At 41.2% G+C, this 20,437-nt stretch overlaps 1 protein-coding gene and 2 pseudogenes across 1 annotated transcript; 2 read left to right on the top strand and 1 right to left on the bottom strand.

The window, feature by feature from the left end:
• The first annotated feature begins 230 nt into the window (after positions 1-230).
• Positions 231-1,024, top strand: LOC121986666. The gene is made up of 2 exons (XM_042540620.1): positions 231-437; positions 764-1,024. The coding sequence occupies exons 1-2, from the start codon at positions 231-233 to the stop codon at positions 1,022-1,024; spliced, it is 468 nt and encodes a 155-aa protein (XP_042396554.1).
• LOC121988128 lies at positions 637-708 on the bottom strand (annotated as a pseudogene).
• Positions 1,025-20,112: 19,088 nt separating the features above from the next.
• Positions 20,113-20,184, top strand: LOC121988149 (annotated as a pseudogene).
• Positions 20,185-20,437: the final 253 nt, after the last annotated feature.

The raw sequence follows: 20,437 nt of genomic DNA, 5'->3' as shown, positions 1-20,437 counted from the left end.
TAACATATTCATATTGGATTAGACTAGGTTTTATTTTCTTTATTTACTGCATTTTTTTTCTTTCCCTTATCATTCTTTATTTCGTATTGCCATATTCTATATCTTGCATTTGCATGTGTAGAGCTAACCTTTCAGGATAGCTGCTACCATTTGACCCAAAGATTGAAAGGACCTTTCTGAGAAGAAGGAATTTACAGAAAGCTTTCCAAGCAGCAAAAGAATCCTCAAGAATGGCCGATAAACCGCTGAAAGATTATGCGACACCATGTGCACGAGGAGTCCGATCCAGTATAACCCGACCAACCATCGATGCTAACAACTTTGAGATAAAGCCCGCAGTAATTCACATGGTCCAGAAAAATCAATTTGGAGGAGGACCACACGAGGACCCGAATCATCATCTAGAGCTGTTTTATGAAATCTATGGCACGATGAAGGTGAATGAGGTTCCTCTAGAATCGGTGAAACGACTTCTTTTCAAATTTTCTCTGAAAGACAGGGCCAAGCAGTGACTGAATTCTCTACCGGCAAATAGCATATCTTCTTGGGAGCAATGTGAGCAGAAATTCTTAGACAAGTTCTACCCTCCAAGCAAGACTGCCACATGAGAAACCTGATCGCCATCTTCAAGTAGATAGACTCAGAATCCTTATTTGAAGCCTGGGACCGATTCAAGAGCATGCTGAGACAGTGCCCCCATCATGGCATTGAGAAGTGGCTAGTTTTACACACATTCTACAATGGAATAAATTATCATACGAAGGTATCATTGGACTCTGTGGGAGGAGGGGCGTTGATGAACAAGAGCCTTGATGAAGTAGAAGAAATAATAGAGAATGTGGCACAGAACCACCATCAGTGGGCATCTGAAAGATCAGGTGGTGCGTTCTCAGGACATCAGACGAAGGCATTAGGGAAATTCGAGGTGGATGCATTTACGCTCATGTCTGCAAAGATGGATGCCTTGACTAAGAAATTTGAAGCAATGGGGAGCAACACAGCTAATGCCGTAGTTTGTGTTTGAGACATCTACGGGAGCATGGACCACGCTCAAGACACTTGCCCCCTTGGGTCAATGCAAGCACAGATAAACCAACTTGAGCAGTGCGATGCAATAACTGGCTACAATCAAAGGGAAAATAATCCGTACTCCAATACCTACAACCTTGGATGGAGGAATCATCCCAATTTCTCGTACAGGAATAATCAGGATCAAGGACCAGCACATCAGAATTATCAGCCTGGGCAACAACCACCTTCACAACTATCCAGGATTGAAAAGATGCTTGAGGAAGCCCTCTTAGAGGAAAAGGAGATGAAAAGTGAGATTAAACAACTGACCCAGAGGCTAGAAAACTCTGAGAACCATCAAAAGATGCAAGACAATCAAATAGCCCAGATAGCTCAGTCTATCTCAAGAACACAGGGTACATTTCCCGGTAAACCATATTTAAATCTGGTAGAACATTGCAATTGCATTGAGCTGAGGAGCAGATGTATCGTGGGTGGTCCCCAAATCATTACTCAGAAGGAGCTCGAACCAGAGAAGGAGACCTCTCCTCTAATGCCCAGTCATACTCCAAATAGGGATGGAGAGGAGGCTACTAAAAAGGTTGAAGAAACTCTTCAAGCTTCCCCATAGAATCTGAAGATCCCTTTTCGTCAGAAGCTTATGGCATCCTAGAGAGACGAAGAGTTCAATCGTTTCCTAAAGAAGATCAAAGAAATCTGTATAAAAGTACCACTGATAGATGCGCTGCACCAAATGCCGAAGTTCGCCAAATTTTTGAAGGGAATTTTATCTAACAGAAGATAGAAAGGTGACTTCGAGACTGTAGCACTAACAGAGAATTGCAGCGTCCTCCTTATGGCGAATCCTCCCCCTAAACTTCAAGATCCAGGAAGTTTCTCCATACCGTGTAAAATTGGTTCTGAACTCATACCGAGAACTTTCTGTGACTTGGGAGCCAATGTCAGCCTACTCCCGTACTCCTTATACAAGAAGTTGGGGTTCCAGAACATTAAATTGACCACGATGACACTGCAACTAGCTAACCATTCATGCAGATACCCAATGGGAATAGTGGAAGATGTGCTAGTTGAAGTGGGTAGATGTGTAGTTCCTACAGATTTCATTGTCTTGGACATGGAGGAAGATCCCAAGATACCGATCATCCTTGGAAGACCATTCCTTGCCACGGATAGAGCCATCATCGATGTGAAAAGCCATAAGCTATCCCTGGATATTGGCAAGGAAAAGATTGAATTTGATCTGTCCAATTCTTCCATCTATAACCCCTCCTCTCAGGGAAATTCTCGCAAAATCAGCACACATAGGGAAGGAGAGTGCTGAGCATATTGGTATAACATGCTGAGCATATTGGTATAATTAGTTATGTTTTAAATGAACAATTACTTCCACTGTTTTGATTAGAAAAATGAAAAAGAAAACTATTGTACATACGCTATGTAAAGTAGAAGAAAGTAACCCCGTCCTCACTAGGCAGGAGTGGAGGGCGGGCGTTACATTAAGTCTAAGGGGAATAGAGCCAAAGATGTGTTAAAATTGGTTCATTCTGATTTGTGTAGACCTATGACTATCCAGGCAAGAGGTAGTTTCAAATATTTCGTCTCTCTTATAGATGACTATTCGAGATACGGGTATATTTACTTGATGCGCAACAAGACTAAGTGCTTTGATAAGTTCAAAGAGTACAAGGCTAATGTGGAGAAACGTCAAGGTAAAAGTATCAAGACACTACGGTGAGATCGTAGTGGTGAGTACCTCTTAGGAGAGATTAGGAGTCACTTATCAGAAGTCAGGATTCAATCCCAACTGACTGTAACTGGTACACCCCAACAGAATGGTGTAGTAGAACGAAGGAATAGGACTCTTATGGAAATAGTTGGATTAATGATGAGTTATTCAGAATTACCAAATTTATTTTGAGGATATACTCTGGAAATGGAAGTGAACCTAGTACCTTTTAAAGTTAGAACCTTCTACTCCCATAGAATTGTAGAATGAGCGTAAGCCTAATCTAAAACATATTCAGATTTGGGGTAGTCCAGCACATGTGCTGAAGGGAGATACTGATAAGTTGGACAGGAGTTCACTTGTTTGTGGGTTATCCTAGAGAAATGAAAGGAGGTTTATAGTACCTAAAAATCAGAAGGTCATTGTAAGCATCAATGACCGATTTTTAGAAGAGGACTATGTAATGAACCACAAGCCCATAAATAAATATGTTCTTAAGGAAATAATAAAGAACACGTCTAATCTAGTACCAACTGTACAAGATAAAATATCACAAGAAACTGCAACACATATCACAAATGATATACAATTGGACAAAGTGCCTCGTCATAGTGGGAGGGTTGTTAGGCAACCTGAAAGATTCATGTTTTGGGAGAGTTTTTGGAATTGATCCCTGGTAACATGAACCTGATCTCCGGACATGTGATGAAGCACTCCAATATAAAGATGTAGCATCTTGGCAAAGACCAATGAATACTGAAATAGAATCTATGTATTGTGGGAGCTTATAGAACCACCAAATGGTGTAAAAGCCATTGGGTGAAAATAAGTCTACAATAGAAAAAGAGGGACAGACGGGAAGGTGGAAACTTTCAAAGCAAGGCTTGTTGAAAAAGGGAAACCTTTTACCAGTAGCCATGCTTAAGTCTATCCGGATTCTTGTATCTATTGTTGCTCATATTGATTATGAGATTTGGCAAGTGGATGTCAAGATAGCTTTCCTTAATGGAAGTCTTGAAGAAAGCATCCATATAAAGCAATCAGAGGGGTTCATTGCAAAGGGTAAAGTGCATCTAGTATGTAAGCTCAATCGGTCTATTTATGGACTGAAGCAAAGCTTCAAGGTCTTGGAACATCTAGTTTAATGAAGTAATCCAGACCTATGGATTTATTCAGTGTCCGGATGAGTTTTGTCTATACAAGAAGTGTGATGGAAACATGGTGGTATTTCTTGTACTATACATAGATGACATTTTTGGTAGTTGGAAACAATATCAAAGTATTGTCGAAAGTAAGGGTATGGTTGTCCAAACAATTCGATATGAAGGACTTGGGACAGTGCGCACATATTCTCGAGATCAAAGGGATCACAAGAAAAGAATGTTGTGCTTTTCCCGAGCTTCATACTATCCTAACTCATTTAAGCATGCAAGACTCCATGAAAGGTTTTTCTACCTTTTGTGCATGGAGAATCTTTATCTAAAGAGATGTCTCCGAATACATCAAAATAGATAGTGGACATGAAGACAGTTCCTTATGCTTCGGCTATCGAAAGCGTAATGTATGTAATGCTGTGTACGAGACTGATATCTGTTTTGCCCAAGGCATAGTTAGCAGATATCGAAGTAACCTAGGACCGGGACACTAGACTACCGTAAAGCATATATTAAAGTACCTTAGAGGGATTAGAGATTATATGCTAGTTTACAAGACAGATAATTTGATCCCTGTGGGTTATACGGATTTTGACTTCCAATCAGATAGGGACAATAGTAAATTGTACTCGGAGTTTTGTGTTTACTTTAGGAGGTGAAGTCATAACTATGGAGGAGTGTTAAGCATAGATGCTTTTCCGGACTCCACCATAGAAGCTGAGTATGTGGCAGCCTCTGAGGCAGCCATAGAAGTTATATAGCTTAGAAACTTCATGATGGACTTAGACATAATTTATGGTTTCTCCAAAGATTATTACAATTTTTGTAATAATAGTGGTGCAGTAGCAAACTCAAAGAAACCATAAGTCCATAAAGAAAGTAAACACAATAGAGTGCAAGTACCACCCAATACGAGACATCGTATAACGAGGAGAAGTTGTTGCCTCCTAGACTACATCAGGTGATAACTTGGAGATCCTTTCACAAAGGCCCATAAGGCAAGAGATTTTGATAAGCATGTTAAAGGGATGGAAATCAGATGTATGGCAGCATAGTCTTTTAGTATAAGTGGGAGATTGTTTGTAACGACCCGCCTTCTACTGACTAGGCTGTGAGGCCGATCGCTACATTATGCTGTGCTAAATTACTATTGCAGAAATCTGGATTGATTAAAATTTTACTAAACTGATTACTGTAAAATTTGAACTTAATATCCTAGGTGTAACTAGGAGTTGTACACATGCTAGGGAAGATAATCTATGCCTCTCGGATGTCCTGCTAGCTGTAATCAGGCATTCAATCGATCCATGAATCGATTGGGCTGTCGGATCGATCCAGTGATCGATCCAGCTTGATACCGGCACGGAGAGAAACTCTGGATCGGTCGGCTGACCGATCCACAAGCCATCTCGCTTCTGTATGAGGCTGGATCGGTCTACCGACCGATCCAGGAGTACACTGATCGGTCGGCTGATCGATCAGTGAGTTTCTGTACCCTCTGTTCGCATCTGGATCGGTCGGTTGACCGATCCATAACAGACGCTAACTCTCTGTTCGCGACTGGATCGGTCAGCTGACCGATCCAGTGGCACAACCCAACTCTGATCGATCTGTAGATCGATCTGGGTTTCTGATTTCGAATCAGAACCCCTGATTTCAGCACTATTTCGTGCCTCAATCACATTACATGTTCTAAGATGGTTAGGAAACACTCTAACAACCACAACTAACATTCTAACATCATAAAGAACAATGTTCTAAGCATAATAGAGTGCATGGTTAACTAATTCATAGCGATCAACATACTAAAGTGCAAATTGCTAAAACACTAAAAAGTACTAATGTTTAAACAAAGCTTGCTAGAGTTCCCTAAGGTCTTCTTTCCAAGTTCCTGCCCACACACATCTTCGTAGCATTGTCCTCCAGCCTCCGCTAGTCCATCTTTCCTTTACCTTTATCTGCAGTATAAGGAAAAGAAAGTATCTATAAGCTTTCTCTTAGTAAGAAACCATCTACCTCACTAAAACGTGCATTCGATGCAATATGCTTTTAAAACTTGCTGTTTGAAAGTGCATTGATTAGACTGAAACATGGCATGTTATCATACATAGAAATCAAAGCTAGTCATGACATACTATTATCTAAACATGTGTAATAAAAGCTGAACATGAACACTAATGCATAGCATACAAAGCTAGCCATAACTATCATGTGTAACAACAAGGAAAACTGAGCTGAACATGAATTAAACTAGTCTGGAACTGAATTCAAACTCAACTAACATAACTGATCTTTGTGAGTTTTGAAAAACTATAATATAATAGATTAAAATACATAATCATACTGCTAAGGGCCCGACAACTGTACATGCTATGCGCGCATCCTCAACTAATCCCGGGGTTGCAAATCCTAAATTTAGCAAGGTTTACTAGGTTATCTAAACCTAGGGACCGACTATGGGAGCCCAGCCCAATGGATATCTAATCCTGTACAGTGCCACTACTGAAAATAAAATACTGAATCATAACTAATTAATTTACCTTGCTTCTACTAGGTTATCTGAACCTAGAGGCGACTGTGGGTGCCCACCCATTGGACCGTAGTCCCATATATGCTGTGGCAAGGCTAACTAAACTATTTAAATGCTTCTATTGCATTTACTGAGCTATTAAAATGCCTAAGTTGCATTTTTCTGTGCTAAATAATTTAATCGAACACTTAGTATGCACTAATTCGCATCCTTGTGCCGAAAGTCTACATATTACTAAACTAAAACATGGAATTCACACGGAAGCTACTTATACTGCAGGTGAGGGGTTTCTTACCTCGTACGCTAATTTTCTTACAACTCTATTAGCTAGAATTCCGGTGGAGACGATCCTTTCGACAATCTCCTCGCTCCAACGCGTTCTTCTCGCGGAGGGGAACGTTCTTGTGCTGGAATCACTGCCGGAAGGTGCTCTTAGGGCCCTAGGGAGAGAACCCTAGGGTTGGCGCCGAGAGGAAGAAGGAGAAGGAGAGGGGGCGGCGTGTAAGGTGAGGTCTCGGTGGAGAATTCCCGAACCAAAGAAATAAACCAAACCCACTCAAGTTTTCTATTTATTTTAAGTGGGTATTTCGGCCAATCTTAAACTTAAATATAATTGTTTCCCTTTCCTTTCAGCACGACCCTGCTGGGTTCAACTGGTTACTAGAATTACCTATAAATCATAGGTCTCGGGTTCAATTCCCGTTTAGGCCGTTTTCGTTTTCTATATGTTTTTGCTACTTCCGCTACTCTAAAAATTCTGTAAAAATATCCTAAGTTTCCAGAAAAATCATAGAATATTTCAAAAATAGTTTTGAGAATTTTCGGGCGTTAAAATCCCCCATACCTTATAAAAAGTTCATCCTCGAACTTAGAATAATTCTGGGTACTTCTGTCTCATGCTGGCTTCTGTCTCCCATGTTGCCTCTTCTGCTGTGTGACTGTGCCAAATGACTTTGACTAATGGTACTTCCTTGTTCCGCAATTTCTTAACTGCTTGGTCTATTATCTGAATAGGCCGACTGTCATAGCTGAGGTCTTCGCGGATCTGTACCGACTGGGGCTCAATCACCTGGGTGACATCTGGGATATGCTCCTTCAGCATAGAGACATGAAATACATTGTGGACAACTGCCATTTCCTGGGGTAGCTCTAGCTCATATGCTACCTTGCCCACTCTTCTGCTGATAAGGTATGGTCCCACATATCGGGGACTTAGCTTGCCCTTCTTCCCAAAATGCATTACTCCCTTCATGGGAGCTACTCTAAGGAACACTGAATCCCCAACTGAAAACTCTAAAGGTCTGCGCCGTGTATCAGCATAGCTTTTCTGGCGGCTCTGAGCTGTCTCTATCCTCTGGCGGATCTGCTGTATAGCTGCTGTGGTATCTGCCACTAGATCTGTCTGAAGTTCTAGTTCTTTCTGTTCACCACTCTCATACCAGCAGATTGGAGATCTACACCTCCGCCCATAGAGAGCCTCGTAAGGTGCCATACCGATAGTGGCCTGATAGCTGTTGTTGTATGCAAATTCTGCTAGACTCAGATATTTGCATCAACTTCCTTTGAAATCTAGGGTACATGCTCGGAGCATATCTTCGAGTACCTGATTTACTCGCTCCGTCTATCCATCTGTCTGAGGATGGAAGGCTGTGCTAAACTTTAACTTCGTGCCCAAAGCTGACTGTACACACTCCCAGAAGTGTGATGTGAATCTACTGTCTGAAATAATGGTTCGTGGGACTCCATGTAATCTAACGATCTCCTTGAGATACAACTGAGCTAGCTGTTCCATGGAGTAGGATATCCTGATAGCTAAGAAGTGGGCTGATTTAGTCAATTTGTCGACTATTACCCAGATAGTATCAAAACCATTCGTGGTTCTGGGTAATCCCACTGTAAAATCCATAGAAATGTCTTCCCACTTCCATTCTGGTATCTGTATGGGCTGCAAAACTCCCCCTGGTCTCTGATGTTCTGCCTTAACCCTCTGACAGGTTAGGCAGGTGCTGACATATCGAGCGATGTCTCTCTTCATCCCAGGCCACCAAAAACATTTCTTCATGTCCTGGTACATTTTGGTGGAGCCAGGATGCATCGCATAGGGAGTCTTGTGAGCCTCGTCTAGGATTTTCCTCTGTAGTTCCTCCTGATCCGGAACACATAGCCTGTCACCAAAATACAACACCCCGCTATCTGATATTCTGAACTCTCCACCTTCTGATTCTGCTAAACCTTGCTTGATTCTCTGAATTTCAGGATCCTGCTCCTGAGCTGTCTGGATGTCACCGAGCAAGGTAGACTCTAATGTCATAGTAGAGAGCTGTCCGACTATGAGCTTGAGACCGAAATCTGAGATCTCCTTCTGTAGGGGTGGTGACATGGCTGCTAGAGATAATAGGGTAGCGCTGGACTTCCTGCTGAGGGCGTCTGCTACCCTATTCGCTTTTCCTGGGTGGTAGAGGATATCTATGTCGTAGTCTTTGACCAGTTCTAGCCATCTGCGCTGTCGCATATTCAGATCCTTCTGAGTGAAGAAGTACTTCAGACTCTGATGATCTGTATACACTCTGCACTAAGCTCCATACAAGTAATGTCTCCAAATTTTGAGAGTGAACACCACTGCTGCAAGCTCAAGGTCATGAGTAGGGTAATTTCTCTCATAATCCTTGAGTTGTCTGGAGGCGTAGGTGATCACCTTGTCATCTTGCATCAGCACTGCTCCTAGTCCCAACTTCGAGGCATCACTATATATGTCAAAGCTATCTGCACTCTCTGGTAGAGTCAGAATAGGTGCACTGGTCAATCTCCTTTTCAGCTCACTGAAACTGTTCTCACAGTCCTCTGTCCACTGAAATTTTTTGTTCTTTCTGGTAAGAGCTGTCAGTGGGGAGGCTATCCTGGAGAAGTCCTCTATGAATTTCCTGTAGTAACCTGCTAATCCCAGAAAGCTTCTGATCTCACTAGCGTTCTTGGGTCTTTTCCAGTTGCTCACAGCTTCTATCTTACTGGGGTCTACCATGATACCATCCTTTGAGATGATGTGACCCAGGAAGGACACCTGATCTAGCCAAAATTCACATTTGGTGAACTTGGCGTACAGCTGATTCTGCCGAAGGGTCTGCGTGTTCTTCCTGAGTTCTGGAATAGATAAGGATGTCATCGATGAACACGATAACGAACCTATCTAAATATTCTCTGAATACCCTGTTCATAAGGTCCATGAAAGTAGCTGGAGCATTTGTCACGCCAAAGGGCATGATTACGAACTCGTAATATCCGTATCTAGTCCTGAATGCTGTCTTGGGTATGTCCCCTTCTTTAACCTTCACCTGATGATAACCTGATCTGAGGTCTATCTTAAAGAACACTGCTGTTCCCTTTAGCTGATCAAACAGGTCATCTATTCTGGGAAGAGGATACCTGTTCTTGATTGTTCTGTAGTCTATACACAAGCGCATGCTCCCGTATTTCTTCTTCACGAACAATACAGGTGCTCCCATGAGTGACTAGGACGGATGAAGCCCTTGTCAAGTAGCTCCTGTGGTTGCTCATGAAGTTCCTTCCGTTCTCTTCTGGAGCCATGCGGTAAGGTGCTTTGGAGATAGGATTTGTACCGGAATGAGCTCTATCTCAAATTCGATCTCCCTGTCGTGCTAGGCTGGTAACTCTTCGGGGAAGGCTGGTAGTCACATACGACTCGGACCTCTACTAGCTGTTGGTCCTTGACTGGTGCTGACTACGTGTGCTAAGAACCCCGTACATCCTGAATCCATCAACCTCTGTGCCTTCATAGCTGAGAGAAACTTCTTGGCCTTTCTCCTGGGTTCTCCGACGAATTCGAACTGTGCTTCCGCTTCAGGTTGGAATATGACTTTCTGTTTATGGCACTCGATGGAGGCACCGTATTTGATCAAGAAGTCCATCCCGAAGATGACGTCGTAGTCGGTCATATTAATCACTATCAGATCGCAAAAGAGCTCTCTGTCTGCTATAGTGATCGGCACTGCTCTGAGCCAGTGCGTAGACGCCATGATTTCTCCTGAGGGTAACGTCGTAAGGAACTGGCTACTGAGTACCTCTGGAGATATTGCTAACTTCTCAGCAAATGCCCTGGATATGTATGAATGGGTTGCCCCAGTATCGAATAAGACAGTTGTACTTTGCTGTAAAATACTAATCTGATCTCTAACAACTGTCGAGGCATTTGCTGCGTCCTCTCTGGTGAGTGAGTAGATCCTCGCATTGGTCGTAGCTGGAGGGGCTTCTAATCTGCCCTGGCTGATATGTGGACCATCTAAAGCGGCCTGCATCTGATGTAACTGAGCTGGCTGTCCTCCATACTGAATCGGCTGTGGCTGAGGAAGACTGGTCTTGTTTGGACACTGCTTGGCTATATGCCCTTCCTGTCCGCATTCAAAACATCCTCGTGTGCCCTTACGACAAACTCCAGGATGGAATTTCCCACAAGTAGCACACTTTGGATAACTGGGCTGCTTGCTGGCTGGTCCTCTTTTTGGGTAACTCCCTGGTTTGTGCTTGTTGCTGGAGTTCCCTTTCCAGTTAGAGCCGTGGGAGCTGTGACCCTAGTGCCTCCTTGACCTTTAGCTTCTGCTGCTTGATGCTATTCTGGTAATGCTCAGTGATTAGAGCACTGCTCACTAATTCTTCTGTGGTTTGTGGCCTATGAACGCCACCAGCCACGTTCATTGCTATTTTCGGCCTCAGCATCTTGAGCATCAACCGGATTCGTTCCCTTTCTGTGCTGACTAATTCAGGGCATAGACGAGCCAACCTGTTGAATTTCTTCACGGCTTCCTCAACTGATAGGTTGCCCTGACGAAACTCAGTGAACTCGTCGTAGTGACGGTTGGTGACCCGCATGTGAAAGAACTCCTCAAAGAATTCCTTCTCGAAGTCAGCCCATGTCATCTGGTTCACTGGGCGCTTCACTCTGATTCTCTCCCACCACATACGTGCAGAAGGAGGCGCACTTCACCTTCTCATGTTCTGGCCAGTCCAGAAGCTCCATCGTACTTTCCAGTGTTTTGAACCATGCCTGAGCATCCCATGGTTCATTGCTGCCTGAGAAATTCTCTGGCTTGACTCTCTGCCACTAGATCAGATAGGCTTCTCTCTGCGTTCCTGCTGCTGGGGCTACTGGTGTCGTACAAGCTTAGTGGGTATCACAAGTTAGGCTCCGGGGTGACAGTGGGAGTGTTCTGCTGACTAGCCTTTAAGGTGGCTATTTCCTGTTGCTGTTCAGCTAGCTGCTGCTGTAACTGAGCCACTAATGCTGTAAGGTCTGGGGGAGGCACTGAACTGCCTGCCTCATGCTGGGGCTCAGTAGCTGGTGCCCTTCTAGCTGGGCGTCCTCGTGCCATTTCTAAAGACATAGAGGACATACATAACTAAGGCAATCATATTTATATATCTACTATCATTATCATGTTAGGTGTTATCATCTATCAACATGCTACAGTATCTATAAACATGAAAGAAAGAACATAATAAAGTGAGAGACGTTTCTTACTTGGAAGCTGCAGGTACAATACTGATGTGTGTGTAGGAAGTATGGAAACTTGGCTCTGATACCACTCTGTAACGACCCGCCTTCTACTGACTAGGCTGTGAGGCCGATTGCTACATTATGCTGTGCTAAATTACTATTGCGGAAATCTGGATTGATTAAAATTTTACTAAACTGATTACTGTAAAATCTGAACTTAATATTCTAGGTGTACCTAGGAGTTGTACACATGCTAGGGAAGATAATCTATGCCTCTCGGATGTCCTGCTAGCTGTAATCAGGCATTTCAATCGATCCATGAATCGATTGGGCTGTCGGATCGATCCAGTGATCGATCCAGCTTGATACCGGCACGGAGAGAAACTCTGGATCGGTCGGCTGACCGATCCACAAGCCATCTCGCTTCTGTATGCGGCTGGATCGGTCTACCGACCGATCCAGGAGTACACTGATCGGTCGGTAGACCGATCCAGTGGCTCACTGATCGGTCGGCTGACCGATCAGTGAGTTTCTGTACCCTCTGTTCGCATCTGGATCGGTCGGCTGACCGATCCATAACAGACGCTAACTCTCTGTTCGCGACTGGATCGGTCAGCTGACCGATCCAGTGGCACAACCCAACTCTGATCGATCTGTAGATCGATCTGGGTTTCTGATTTCGAATCAGAACCCCTGATTTCAGCACTATTTCGTGCCTCAATCACATTACATGTTCTAAGATGGCTAGGAAACACTCTAACAACCACAACTAACATTCTAACATCATAAAGAACAATGTTCTAAGCATAATAGAGTGCATGGTTAACTAATTCATAGCGATCAACATACTAAAGTGCAAATTGCTAAAATACTAAAAAGTACTAATGTTTAAACAAAGCTTGCTAGAGTTCCCTAAGATCTTCTTTCCAAGTTCCTGCCCACACACATCTTCGTAGCATTGTCCTCCAGCCTCCGCTAGTCCATCTTTCCTTTACCTTTATCTGCAGTATAAAGTATCTATAAGTTTAAGCTTAGTAAGAAACCATCTACCTCACTAAAACGTGCATTCGATGCAATATGCTTTTAAAACATGCTGTTTGAAAGTGCACTGATTAGACTGAAACATGACATGTTATCATACATAGAAATCAAAGCTAGTCATGGCATACTATCATCTAAACATGTGTAATAAAAGCTGAACATGAACACTAAAGCATAGCATACAAAGCTAACCATAACTATCATGTGTAACAACAAGGAAAACTGAGCTGAACATGAATTAAACTAGTCTGGAACTGAATTCAAACTCAACTAACATAACTGATCTTTGTGAGTTTTGAAAAACTATAATATAATAGATTAAAATACATAATCATACTGCTAATGGGCCCGGCAACTGTACATGCTATGCGCGCATCCTCAACTAATCCCGGGGTTGCAAATCCCGAATTTAGCAAGGTTTACTAGGTTATCTAAACCTAGGGATCGACTATGGGAGCCCAGCCCAATGGATATCTAATCCTGTACAGTGCCACTACTGAAAATAAAATACTGAATCATAGCTAATTAATTTACCTTGCTTCTACTAGGTTATCTGAACCTAGAGGCGACTGTGGGTGCCCACCCATTGGGCCGTAGTCCCATATATGCTGTGGCAAGGCTAACTAAACTATTTAAATGATTCTATTGCATTTACTGAGCTATTAAAATGCCTAAGTTGCATTTTTCTGTGCTAAATAATTTAATCGAACACTTAGTATGCACTAATTCGCATCCTTGTGCCGAAAGTCTACATATTACTAAACTAAAACATGGAATTCACACGGAAGCTACTTATACTGCAGGTGAGGGGTTTCTTACCTCGTACGCTAATTTTCTTACAACTCTATTCGCTAGAATTCCGGTGGAGACGATCCTTTCAACAATCTCCTCGCTCTAACGCGTTCTTCTCGCGGAGGGGAACGTTCTTGTGCTGGAATCGCTGCCGGAAGGTGCTCTTAGGGCCCTAGGGAGAGAACCCTAGGGTTGGCGCCGAGAGGAAGAAGGAGAAGGAGAGGGGGCGGTGTGTAAGGTGAGGTCTCGGTGGAGAATTCCCGAACCAAAGAAATAAACCAAACCCACTCAAGTTTTCTATTTATTTTAAGTGGGTATTTCGGCCAATCTTAAACTTAAATATAAATGTTCCCTTTCCTTTCAGCACGGCCCTGCTGGGTTCAACTGGTTACTAGAATTACCCGTAAACCATAGGTCTCGGGTTTAATTCCCGTTTAGGCCGTTTTCGTTTTCTATTTGTTTTTGCTACTTCCGCTACTCTAAAAATTCTGTAAAAATATCCTAAGATTCCAGAAAAATCATAGAATATTTCTAAAATAGTTTTGAGAATTTTCGGGCGTTACATTGTTGGAATGTATACTAAAAGCCTAGTTTTTTGTATAAACATTTACTTAGAAATAAGAATAATATTGGTCAAATATCTACATTTATAAGTTAAGTGTAGTTGTTCGATTAATTTATATTGTAGATAACATGGTGTGTGGTGTCACACACAGAAAATCATGTTATTAATTCCTTATAAATTATAAATAGTAGCTCACGACTGAGATGGAAAGGAACAAACCATTGGAATAGTCGTAGTGTAATTAGGTATTAGTTTATCTTGACTGATAAATTACACTAGTACACTCTGATGTATTGAGCAGGACCATTTAAGGTAAGTTCTTTTTATATTGACTTAATAAAAGAACAAGACCTTAGTTATTATGGAAGTGTGTGCTCTTAATCCTAATATAATAACAAGCACATATATTTAGTATTTATTTCTTTGACTTATCAAAGGGTGAGATTTAACTCGATAAATCAATAGGCCCGATAAGTTGGGAAATGATATTACTTATAGTGTGTATTGTTGATTATAAAAGGAAATTGTGTCCTAGTAATCTAGGTTGATAATGTCCCTAAGAGGAGCTCATAAGGATTGTCATGTTAAACCCTGCAGGTGGACTTAGTCCGACACGACAATAAGGTTGAGTGGTACTACTCTTGGACTAAGATATTAATTAAAGTGAGTTGTCAGTAACTCAATTAATTAGTGGACATCCGACATCTTAAACACAGGGAGATTAACACACTCATGATAAGAAGAAGCCCAAAATATAATTTGGGATTGGTGCGGTAGTTCAATAATAATTCTTTAGTGGAATGAATTATTATTGATGAAATTAAGTTGGGTGTTCGGGGTGAACATGGAAGCATAATTTCATCGGGAGACCAAAACCAATTCCTCCTCTCGGTCCCTATCGTAGCCTCTTGTATATAGAGAATTATACCCACCTATACCCACCATCCTACCTATCCTAATGGGGCCAGCCAAGCTAGGGCCGGCCACGACCAATAGGATGAGCCAAGTAGGTGGCCGGCCAATGCTTGGAGCCCAAGCATAAGTGGTCGGCCCTAATCAAAGTAAAAGGGTTTTAATTTTTAAAATTTTTCTTATGTGGATTCCATGGTTTTAAAAGAAAGTTTAAAATTTAAATCTTTCCTTTTTATAGATTTCTACAAAAGATTAAGAAAAGATATGATATCTTTCCTTATTTGTAGATTGAAAGGAAGATTTTAATTTTGAAAAAACTTTCCTTTTTTATGACTATGTTGATGTTTTAAAAGAGAGTTTTAAAATTATAAATTTTTCCTTTTATAAGTTTCTACAAAGGATTAAGAAAAGATTTGATATCTTTCCTTATTTGTAGATTGAAAGGAGATTTTAATTTTAAAGATAACTTTCCTTTTAGGAAATCATCCACATGTTTAAAAAAAAAGTTAATTTATAAAATTTCCTTTTATAACCAACCATGAAGGGAAAAATTAATAGAGAAATTTTTATTTAAAATTTCTAGAAACAAATTAGGAAGTTTTAATTCTTGTGTTATTAAAACTTTCCTTGTTTGGAGCAATGAGGTGGCCGACCATTATAATTATGAAAAGGAAATTGGTTTTAATCAATTAAATTTTCCTTTTCATGGAAAAGAAAATAAGGAAGGTTTTATTTAAATTTTCCTTATTTGCCAAGACCAAGGATTATAAAAGAGGAGGTAGGGGTGCCTTCATGGGTGCTAACTCTATTCTATTTTCCTCCCTCTCTTCCTTGTTGGTGGCCGACCCTAGCCATTGCTCTTCTCCTCTTCTCTTCTTCTTTAGTGGCTGGTTTCATCCCTCTCTTGGAGCTCTTATTGGTGGCCAGTTCAGGTTAGGAGAAGAAGGAGAGAGAGGAGGTTTTGTTTCTAGCATCCCTTGGAGCTTGGTGGTGGTGGCCGAACCTCTACATCCTTGGAGGAGCTTTGGTGGCCGAAACTTGGTGAAGAAGAAAGAAGGGCTTGGGTGATTCTCATCTCGGTATATCATTGCCCACACAACGTCTGAGATAAGAAGAGGAATACGGTAGAAGATCAAGAGGTCGTTGCATACAAAGAAAGGTATAACTAGTAATTATTTTCCACATCATACTAGTTTTTCTTTGTATGAATCCAAATACAAGAGGCATATGATTCTAGAGTTTCAAATTTGTGATTCGAGTTTGTGTTTTTTTTTTTGTTTTCGAATTTGTGATCCGATTGTTCCTTTTGGTTAAACCTAGAGTTATATAAGGAAATTAAATATTAGATTTCATTGAAAGGCTTTGTCTAGGAAATGGTGGTTGCTCCCATATCCAAGAAGGCCTAGTGCCTCGCTATGTTTAACCTGGAAGCCGATTTCTGAAAATATTATTTAATTAAATTTATAACATAGGTGGATTTGGATAAATAATGTTAAGCATCGTTTGTGATCCAAGTCTAAACCATTAAGAACAGATAAGTTAAATTTGGAATCAATAATGTTAAGTTCCGTTTACGATTCCGAATTTAATTTCTAAAGAACACAATAGGTTGTTAGGATAGGTTCGACACTTGTACAAAATTTTTGTACAGTGGAACCGGTACGATCTTCCTAAGATCAACTAATAGAAGTCACTAAATGCCCATTGAAATTCTTGATTCATTAATCTAAAAGTTATCTTGCCAACATAATCATCCTCATTGGAAAAATGGACATCTAGTGAACTTAGAAACTCTAAAATAAGGCGAGGATAAGTAGGTAGATGTGTGTACAAAATATCACTCCAATCCAAGAACCCAATCATCCAATCGATATCATCTCTAATTCCCATCATATCTAAAATAGTTGGGTCCATATGCCTAGTACACACGATCCTTCTATTGACAAGAATTGCAAATCCAGTTATTTGATCATCATTTTTAAACACGATATTGAATTCATTGCCATTACCTTCGTCGCGTGAGGTCCTCTTTCCTTTGCCTTTCACCGGTTGTTTCCCTTTGTCTTTGGTTGTCTCCTTCCCTTTGTCTCAACTAGATCAACCACCTCCCTTGCGAAGTCTCTTCAGAAGGTTGGACATTTTGTCAAGTTTGAGTGGGGAAGGATACTGTTTGTGATTAGAGAAGCTAGATCTTGAAGAAATAGATCTTAGGGTTATGAAAGTGGAGATCTTAAGTCTAGGAGAAGAGAAGAATCTAGATCTAGATGAGGTTTGTGGAAAAGAAAGAGTTTTAGACCTAGATCTGAGAAGATTTGGAGAGAAGGTTGAAGAAGAATGGAGTTTTGGAGAGAAGAGGGTGTTGAGATGAGGACGGTGTGTGGGGGACACGGCTTGAATTTGGCCGTGTATAGGAGACACGACCTGATAAGATTTCTCCACATAGGCCGTGTAGATCTACACAGCCTTTCCCTTCTTCCTCTCGGGTTGAGTCACACGGTCGTGCCAATTGGCACAGCCATATCCTTCTTCTTCTCGGCCATCCTTGCACGGTTGTGTCTAGGACACGGCCTCACCCATTTTCTTCTCTGGAATTAGCACACGGCCATGTCGGATGACACAGCCAGTGCAGGCTTCTGTACTTGTTTCTTCACACGACCGAGCACCTTTTCTTCGTTGGATTCTTCACATGGCCATGTGTGAGACACGACCGAGCACCTTTTCTTCTCTGGAGACTCTACATGGTCGTGTCATGTAGACACGACCCAAACATCTCCCTTTTCTGCAGCTTATGCCTGGTCGTGTACAACACACGACCATGCTCTGTTTTGCTCCACTTGATGATTTTTCTCCTTTCTTGCTTCTCCAATACTTCCATGCCCATGAAGAAGTCATGGCCAGCTCATGGAAGTGAAATTTCAACCTAAAAACCAAAATAAAAAACAAAGTAAAGACACTATAATGAAAAAAATAAAAACATAAAATGCACTAACTAAAAGAACCCTTGGGTTGCCTCCCAAGAAGCATTTGTTCAGGATCTTTAGCTCGACCAATCTTAATCACTCTTCTCTTTTCCTTGCCCTCGGAGGACAGACATATTTGTCATTTTTGTTGGGAGATCTTCTCCCAACACCTTCCACCACAATATTTTCTTCATTTGGTAGCCTCCCATGAGGATGGAAATTCCATTCCTCAAGTTTGTAAATACTTGCCCCGCTACGAGCATTCGAAAGAGAAGAGACATGGTTAGAGGCATTAGATAAATCATATTCCAATCGTTCCTTACCAATTACCAAAGAAAGTTTATGATTTTTAACATCTATAATAGCTCCAACTGTAGCAAGGAATGGTCTTCCCAATATGATAGGGATTTTTGGATCCTCCTCCTGTCTAACACAACAAAATCTGTGGGAATTATACTCCCACCTACCTCTACCGGCACATCTTCAACAATACCCATAGGGTACCTGCAGGAATGATCAACGAATTGTAGTGCCATAGTAGTAAGTTTAAAGTTTTTGAGACCTAATTTATTACAAATAGAGTAAGGAATGAGGCTAACACTTGCCCCCAAATCACAAAAAGCTTTCTCAATAAATTCAGTTCCTATATTGCAAGGAATAGAAACTTCCAGGATCTTTCAACTTTGGGGAAGTGTTCTTTTCCAAAAGATCACTGCATTCCTCTGTAAGTACAATGGTCTCTATGTCTCCTTTCCTTCTTTTGTTCGACATGATGTCCTTCAAGAATTTGGTAAACTTGGGCATTTGAAGAATTGCATCAATAAGTGGCACTTCAACACAAATCTCTTGAACTTTCTCCAAGAATTTGCCAAACTCTTCATCCTTCTTGAGCATTACAAGTCTTTGAGGAAAAGGGACAACTCTACCTTGTTGGTTAAGTGGAAGAGTCTCTTCAACCTTAGTGGTACTCTCCTCATCATCTTGAATCTGATTTGGCTTTGGAGGAGAGTGCTCTTCTTCAATTTGCATCCCTTTTGGAGCAGTCACTTGGGGATCTCTCAAGGTCCGTCCGCTCCTAAGCTCAATTCTATTGTAGTGCTCTATAGGATTAGCATCAGGTTTACCAGGTAGTTGTCCTGGTGCTCTAGAAGATGAGGAAGCTAACTGGGTAATCTGGCTATCCTGAATCTTTTGATATCTTTCAAAATTATCCATTCTCTGAGTAAGCTTCAATATATCCTGCTCCATTTCATTATGATTAGAGATAATTTCTTCAAACATCTTTTCAATTTTAGACATAGGGAAGCCTTAAGAAGATAGTTGTTGAAAATTCTGCTGCCCAGGCTGAAAATTAGGTCTTGCCCCCATGGATGGTCCTTGATCTTGATTATTTCTATAAAAAAAATTAGGATGACTTTTCCACCCAGGGTTGTAGGTATTTGAGTATGAGTTGTTCTGCCTTTGATTAAAACTCATGATTGCATCACATTGTTCCAATTGATTAATTTGTGCAGTGATAGCCCACAATGGACATGAGTCATTAGAATGTTCAGAACTTCCACATACTTCACAAGAAGAAACAATGGCATTAACCGTACTTGAAGTAGCTCCCATGCTTTCAAATCTCTTTGTAAGAGCATCCAGTTTTGCAGCCAATAAAGTCATTGCATCAACATCAAATTTCCCTGATGCTTTTGTTGTTGGGTTCACACAAGAATAGCCACCACTTCTTTCATTAGCCCATTGATGGTGATTTTGTGCTACGCTTTCAATTATTTCTTCGGCTTCATCAAAACTCTTGTTCATAAGTGCCCCTCCAACAGTTGAATCAAGGAACACCTTTGTATGATAATTGATGCCATTATAAAATGTATGTAGCACTAACCACCTTTCTAAACCATGGTGTGGGCATTGTCTGAGCATACTATTGTATCTATCCCAAGCTTCAAATAAAGATTCTGAGTCTGCTTTTTTGAAACTTGCAATAAGATTCCTATATGAGCCATTTTACTTGGAGGATAGAATTTGTTAAGAAATTGTTGCTCACATTGCTCCCATGTGGTTATGCTATTTGGAGCTAAAGAGTTTAACCATTGTTTAGCTCTATCTCTCAAAGAAAACCCAAACAGTAATAAGCATACTGCCTCATAAGAAACACCATTCATCTTCATTGTGCCGCATATCTCGTAGAAGACCTCCAAGTGATGATTTGGGTCTTC

The sequence above is a fragment of the Zingiber officinale genome, chromosome 5B (assembly GCF_018446385.1).
Source record: "Zingiber officinale cultivar Zhangliang chromosome 5B, Zo_v1.1, whole genome shotgun sequence".
NCBI classification, from domain to species: Eukaryota; Viridiplantae; Streptophyta; class Magnoliopsida; order Zingiberales; family Zingiberaceae; genus Zingiber; species Zingiber officinale.
Note: the sequence above shows the minus strand (reverse complement) of the source record. Positions and strands in the feature narration are given on the sequence as shown.

Bases quoted from the DNA above. Each gene is read 5' to 3' on its own strand.
- LOC121986666 (XM_042540620.1), top strand. From the start codon at position 231: ATGGCCGATAAACCGCTGAAAGATTATGCGACACCATGTGCACGAGGA. The intron at 438-763 runs GTGAATGAGGTT...TATCATACGAAG, and splicing joins AAATCTATGGCACGATGAAG to GTATCATTGGACTCTGTGGG.